General features: G+C 50.4%; 1 protein-coding gene across 1 annotated transcript; it reads left to right on the top strand.

Annotated features, from left to right (window-relative positions):
• Nucleotides 1-5,334: 5,334 nt before the first annotated feature.
• On the top strand, nucleotides 5,335-5,749 carry LOC125344981 (protein BRAWNIN-like). The gene has a single exon (XM_048337245.1). The coding sequence runs from the start codon at nucleotides 5,335-5,337 to the stop codon at nucleotides 5,536-5,538; it is 204 nt and encodes a 67-aa protein (XP_048193202.1). The 3' UTR covers nucleotides 5,539-5,749.
• Nucleotides 5,750-6,834: the final 1,085 nt, after the last annotated feature.

The raw sequence follows: 6,834 nt of genomic DNA, 5'->3' as shown, positions 1-6,834 counted from the left end.
GAGACCCTGCAGGGAGCGCCTGGTGGACACCTGCAGACACTGGACCAACCCACGCCCCAGACCCCACGCCCAAGCTGGACCCAGAAGAACCTTCTGGCACTTCCTCTGGAGAGGCCGGCAGGTGGCATCTGGCAGCCCAGAGCAGGATGGCAGGGATGGGGACACTGCGGTGACTCCTGCAAGCCAACCCCAGGTGCCAAGTGCTGGGTGCGCTCGGTGCACAGTGCCCACGAAACTGAAGATCAAAGAGCCCGAACAATCGGGTCGGCTCCTACACGAGGACTTGTCCTCTGCAACCAACGCAGGCTCTGCTGCAACAGAGTCACATGAAGAAGACCCAGGATTCAGCAAAGATGACTGTGAGCTGTCCTCCTCCTCTCCAACCGAGTCAGGCTCTCCCATACCTGAATCCGATGATGAACACACAGAACACAGCAGTGCTGACTGCGAGCTCTCCTCGTCCTCTTCAACTGAGACAGGCTCTCCCCTACCTGAATCCCATGATGAACACCCTGGACACAGCAGTGGTGACTGCGAGCTGTCCTCTTCCTCTGCAAGTGGGACAGGCTCTCCCATACCTGAATCCGATGACGAACACCCTGGACACAGCAGTGGTGACTGCCAGCTGTCCTCATCCTCAGCAACCGAGACAGGCTCTCCCATACCTGACTCATATGAAGAACACCCAGGAATCAGCAATGATGATCGCGAGCTGTCCTCATCGTCGGAAACTGAGACAGGCTCAACCATACCTGAATCCGATGACGAACACCCTGGACACAGCAGTGGTGACTGCCAGCTGTCCTCATCCTCAGCAACCGAGACAGGCTCTCCCATACCTGACTCACATGAAGAACACCCAGGAATCAGCAATGATGATTGCGAGCTGTCCTCATCGTCGGCAACTGAGACAGGCTCTCCCATACCTGAATCCAATGACGAACACCCTGGACACAGCAGTGGTGACTGCGAGCTGAATTCATCGTCTGCAACCGGGACAGGATCTCCTGTACCTTACTCAGGACGTGATGAACTCGGACTCAGGTTTTCTGACTGGGAGCAGTCTGTGTCCTCTGCAACCTGGACAGGCTCTCCAGCCCTTCAGACTGAGGACGAAGAAGCTCGACTCGGCTTTGCCGACTGCGAGCTGTCCAGCAGTTCTACCCTGGACTCCTTCCCATCAGAGGAGGAAGGGGAGGAACGAGCACAAGACACAGTGCTGTGGCATCAGGAGCTGTCTCTGAGCAATGCTTGTGCCGAAAACCCCCTTCCTCCAGTGGCGGATGTGTGAAGAGCAAGGCCATTCAGCTCCACGTTGCCCCTGACACTTAGGACAAATGGACTCCAACTTGTTGCTGTCCTCGCAGTGCCAGAGATCCCACAGGCTCTGCAGATCTTTTCTGATATGGACCCACCTTTATGTGGAGAGGGCAACTTAGCTGCAGCACATGCACCCCAGTGTGCTTCCACTAACTCTGGGGGCACAATTTGGGTTGTGGACTCAGGAAGTCCAGAGCACCACTGAGCGCCGGCTCAAACACTTAGAGAAATCCTTTCCCTCCCTTGAAAGACATCCGTTTTTGTCTTTTTTTCACCTTCGTGTTATGTACCTTTCAATATATTTTAATAAATAGTTATTGTTATTGCTTTCAGTTGCATCATTCAAGGCACTAACTCAGTGCCCGATTTGAGACCCATGAGCTCCACCAGCTGACTCCGCAGAGCCCGTGGTCCTGAGGGGAGGAGGCTCACAGCCCCCTAGAGGAAGTGGGGGGAAGGCCCTGGTGTGCAGGGAGCAGGTTAAGGTCAGCGCAGTGGCCAAGTGTACAGCCTTGTGTGGGCACAGCTGTGTCTGAGGCAGGGCCAAGAATATTTGAGGGACATGGGCTCTGTGGGTAGTAACACATTTACAGTACACAGCTGTTACCAGCTCTGCATCTGCGCGATGGAACCTCATCCTAACCCAGGGTTGGGAGAGGACAAAAAACAAAACAAAACAAAACAAAACAAAATGCAGTGCTGCTTGGATCTCTTGTCTGCCTTGAGCCAAGGCTGTGTGCAGGCAAAGGGGAAGGGGCATTGAGGACCGAGGGGGCGGTGCCAGCTCTTCCCTGGGACATTGGGTTTCTGGCGGCTGAGCTGAGAGACTTCAGAGGTGGCCATCAGTTTGGGCTGTGTGAACTCAGCAGCCCGGTGACCATGGGGAGGCAGCCGGGAGTCATGAGGGGCACAGTGGAGGGCTGTCCAGAGCAGAGGCTGCTCAGTGTGCAGGGAGACCGTTTCTAAGGCCCAGGGGCCAGCTGTGGGGTTCCTGGGGCTGAGGTAGCAGCGGCTGAGTCTCAGGTCAATCACAGGTGCTGCATTGCAGTGTTAGGAGCACAGCGCTCTTTCTCCTCCCTGGCCACCCTGTCAGCCAGGCCCACAGCCAGCCCCACTCCTGTTTCCCAGCATGAGGAGGCCCTGCTGGCCCCAGTGCAGCCGGGAGGGAGGAGGGGGCGCTAGCAGTGTGGCCAAGATGCTGGGCCTGACTCTGACCTGAACATGCGTCCTTTAGGGCACTGCCCTTGGGTTTAGGCTGAGAGGTGGGTGGAAACAGGCACATTTATTTAGCATCCTGCTCCAATCAGTTGGCTTCCTAGAGACCTGTATTATCACTACCTATGACTAACTTCCAAATCCTGACTCTATTTTTATAGACTGTGTATTTTATCCACGTGGATCAGGCTCAATTCAAAGGACAGCATTGATGTGGAACAGCAGAATCAACAGGGGAGTGAAAGGAGGGCCTGCTGGACTGCCTCTCCCCTCCACTGCCTCATAAATTAGAACTAGATGTGCTCGTGGAACCAGACAGATGTTACCTTCATCCATCTGCTTCCTGCAGCATTGGTTGTCATCAGCTTGGTGCAGATGTGCCCCAGCCAACATTCAGCCTTTGCAGGGTTTTACTGTTTTTACTTACACCAGTAGATAAAGCATATACATGTTCCTGCAACCAATCGGACATTTGCGAATTTCACTGTATCACAGTGAAACATGAAGGGACATACAGCTAGGTATCATTTTGTCAAATTGTTGGGAACCATGAATTGTTGGGATGTATTGAAGTCACGACAGAATGGGATACAAATTCTAGAATCTCCACAAGGCAAATGTCACTTCTGCAGAAGTGTGTGCAGTTGACCAGAGTCGGGGAAGCGAGACCTGGCACAGGCAGGTTTTATCCCTCACATTGCTGCCCCTCCTTCTGCTTTCATCTGATCTTAGGTTCACAGTCTTTTGACACTGGCCAGTCCCAAATGGGATCTCTATCCAGTGTGGCCTGCTTACCATTTTCAGAAGGGCCAAGACTAACTTCATCTGCTTGTCCTCATTCTGCCCACAGTTGTTGAAATCATGATGTCCTGTGAGCCAGGCCCTGTGTGGAGTCAGACCAGAGCTCTGGCTATGTCTCCTGAGGGCTTCGTGGCTCCCATCTGATCATTTTGTTTCCAGGCCTTCACTGGCACTCTCAGATTTCAAGAATCATTTGCTTCAAAGAGTTGCTTCAAAGGGAAAATACCTCTTTTTTTTTTTTTTTTTTTGGCCAGTCCTGGGGCTTGGACTCAGGGCCTGAGCACTGTCCCTGGCTTCTTTTTGGTCAAGGCTAGCACTCTGTCACTTGAGCCACAACGCCACTCCTGGCTGTTTACTGTATATGTGGTGCTGGGGAATTGAACCCAGGGCCTCATGTATAGGAGGCAAGCACTCTTGCCACTAGGCCATATCCCCAGCGAGGAAAATACCTCTTTGATTCCTCATTTGCCTTCAGTCCCATTGTCCACTTTGCTCGTCAACTCGTAAGAGAGAAACTCAGAGAAGTTGCGAGATTTTTAAGTGCTGGGCAGGGGCCAGCTGGGAAAAGGGCCTAGAGATGAACTGACAGCTGACACAGGTTTGAGAAGTGACACAGGGTCAGCCAAAAGGCAAAGAAGCTGCAGGGGAGACCGGAGTCAAAGAACAGCTACTGTCCCCATATTCGAGTCACCTGCGTGGGCACTCTGGGTTGGCACAGAAGGACTTGAGGGCATGAATGGGTTCTCCTGGGTTGTGCAGCCTAAAATCATTAGGCACTGTGTTTCCATTTTCTCCTAAGCATGGGCATTGTTTCAATACCCTGTCCAAAGCCAGATGCCTGGGGCTTCAACCTATAATCCTGGCAACTCAGAAGGCTGAGGTCTGAGGATTCGGGTTTCATGAGCCCAAGCAGACAAACCTGGGAAACTCTAATCTCCAATGGCTTACAAAAGGCAAGACTCAACATGAGGCTCCCATGGTAGGGACCCAATCATGAGCAAATCAGCCCTGAAAATTCAAGCACAAGTACCAAACAATCCAACACACAAACTAAGCCCCTCTGTGACCTGTAGGCAGGACTCATGCTTAGAACAAAACCATGTTTCTGACCTACAAGCCACTGGCGTAATAGTGAGTTTTGTCCATGCCTATCATATGCATGGATGCTTGGACTCATGAGGCAAGAGCCACAGGATGGAGGCCCCAGACACGGCCAAAGTCCAGACATCCTTAGACTGGTTGTTGGAGGCGCAGTGTCCTGGAGTTAACCTCACATTAGATATCAGCATTATTGTCAGCGTGAGGAGCTGCTTCTTAGGGTTCAGGATTGAATCTGTGTCCTCAGCATGTAAATCGCACGACCAATATAAACGGTCATCTTGAAAATCACAAAGACTTGTTTAGGTTGACAACTCTGGAGGTTTCAGTTCAGGTCTGATTTTCCTGTGCATATAGCTCTATGGTTTACAGCCACGGAGAACATCATGCTGGGATAATGAAGAGCAGGTAGGTCATCAAAACAACAACACAATCCTCCTCCCTGGCTGGGAATGTGGCTTAGCGGTAGAGTGCTTGCCCAACATGCATGAAGCCCTGGGTTCAATTCCTCAGCACCACAGAAATATAGAGGGGGGAGGAATGTTACTGTTACTCAAGTGGTAGAGTACTAGCCTTGAGGAAAGGAAGCCCCAGTGCTCAGGCCCTGAGAGCAAGCCCCAGGACTGTCCAAAAAAACCCAAAAAACAAGGGGGCCGGAGTGGCGGGGAGGGGAGCCGAGCTTCTGTACGCGGAGCGCCCCTCCCTGACCGATCAAGGCCCTAAGGTTTCATTTGTCCCCTGCCAACTCTCCGTCCTCTCAGTGACCTCGTGTCATGGCTGAGAAGACAGGCCTCCGTGCGTGGGGGTAGGAGAGCACCCCGAGCCCCTATAGCTGTGGGGTGGATCGTGGGCCCAGAACCTTCTAACACTGCCCCTTTTCCCTCCTGCCAGCCTTCCACCATGCCTGCGGGCATGTCCTGGCCTAGTTATCTGAAAATGGCAGCGGCCAGCCTCCTGGCCATGTGTGCCAGTGCCCAAGTGGTGCACAGTTACTACTGGCCCGACCTGACAAGCCGTGAAAGTCCACCAAAGCATGGAGAACTCAAAACAGAGCTCTTAGGACTAAAAGAGAGACAACACAAACCTCAGGTCGCAGAGCAATAAAAACTGTGGAACTCAATGATGCCAAGAATTTTGTGAATGGAAGTCTTAAATATGTACTAAACATGACTTATTGTGTCAAACTACTTGTGGCTAAGCACCTAATGCTATGCTAGTAGTGAATTGGTGCTTTGTCTATATTCACTGATTAGGTGAACTTTTCATTATGGTTTGACCAAAACGCCAAACTGCCTATGCTCAGCCTTTTGCATGTGGACTGGAGATGGCTGGTCTTGTATATCATGTAAGAGAGAGCATTTGCCATGTTTCCTTCCATTTTAGTTCTGGAATTTCTCTGAATTAGCTTGAGTATAATAGCAGATGGGAACTACAAACTTAAACATAGTTTAAAAAAAAAGAGTGTATGGGACCTAAGTTAATATTTCTCTAAATATTGGAAGTACTTGTATTGAACTTGATTAAGTCAAATGTTCTCTTGGAGATGTGTCTAGAATATCATAACACTGTGACGTGATCTGCCAAATATGCTACAAAATTTGAGAAACTGTAGATTTGAGAAGCCAAGTTCAAATTGGTATTGACTTTTTAAATAAATGATACACACACACACACACACACACACACATGTCAAGGCACTGGTGGCTTAGGACACTGAGATCTGAGGATCACAGTTCAAAGCCAGCCCAGGCAGGCAGGAAAGGTCTTGAAACTCTTACTTCCAATTAACCACCAAAAAGGTGGAAATGGAGGTGTGGCTCAAGTGGTAGAACATAAGCTTTGGGCAAAAAAGGTAAAAAGATAGTGTCCATACACCCTGAGTTCGAGCCCCTGAATAAAACAGTAAAATTTTTTTAAAAAATTACATGTAAATTCACCTAAACATTTGAATGAGCACTGTTAAAGGTGAACTACTGACCTGTGAATGTGACCTCCTTGGATCTTTATTAGCATGGTTAACATGAGGTCATTAGTGTAGGCCTGGTCCTTTGTATGTTCATAAGAAGAGGCGTCATGAGAAGACAGAAGATAGACTCAGCAGGAACACTGTGACAGCAGGGGCCGAGATGAGGAACAGCTACAAGACCAGGGACATCAGGACTGCAAGGCCCCACCAGAAGCCGGAAAGAAGCAAGGAAAGGATTCTACCAAGAGTCAAATACCTGCCTGGGTTTCAAACACTGGGCCTCCAGAACTGTGAGAATAAATTTCTCTTGTTTAAAGCCAAAAAACCCCCAAACAAACAAAATCAAAACCCCAAAACCCCTCCTCCTTAGCACTTCCCTCTGACAGACTCCGAATCCTCCCACAGGAGCATGCGCTGGGGACCAAGCCGGTTCA

The sequence above is a fragment of the Perognathus longimembris genome, unplaced genomic scaffold, assembly GCF_023159225.1.
Source record: "Perognathus longimembris pacificus isolate PPM17 unplaced genomic scaffold, ASM2315922v1 HiC_scaffold_5054, whole genome shotgun sequence".
Classification (NCBI taxonomy): domain Eukaryota; kingdom Metazoa; phylum Chordata; class Mammalia; order Rodentia; family Heteromyidae; genus Perognathus; species Perognathus longimembris.
This window is presented reverse-complemented; position numbering and strand designations above follow the sequence as displayed.

Excerpts from the sequence above, each read along its gene's own strand:
- LOC125344981 (XM_048337245.1), top strand. The coding sequence starts at position 5,335 with ATGCCTGCGGGCATGTCCTGGCCTAGTTATCTGAAAATGGCAGCGGCC.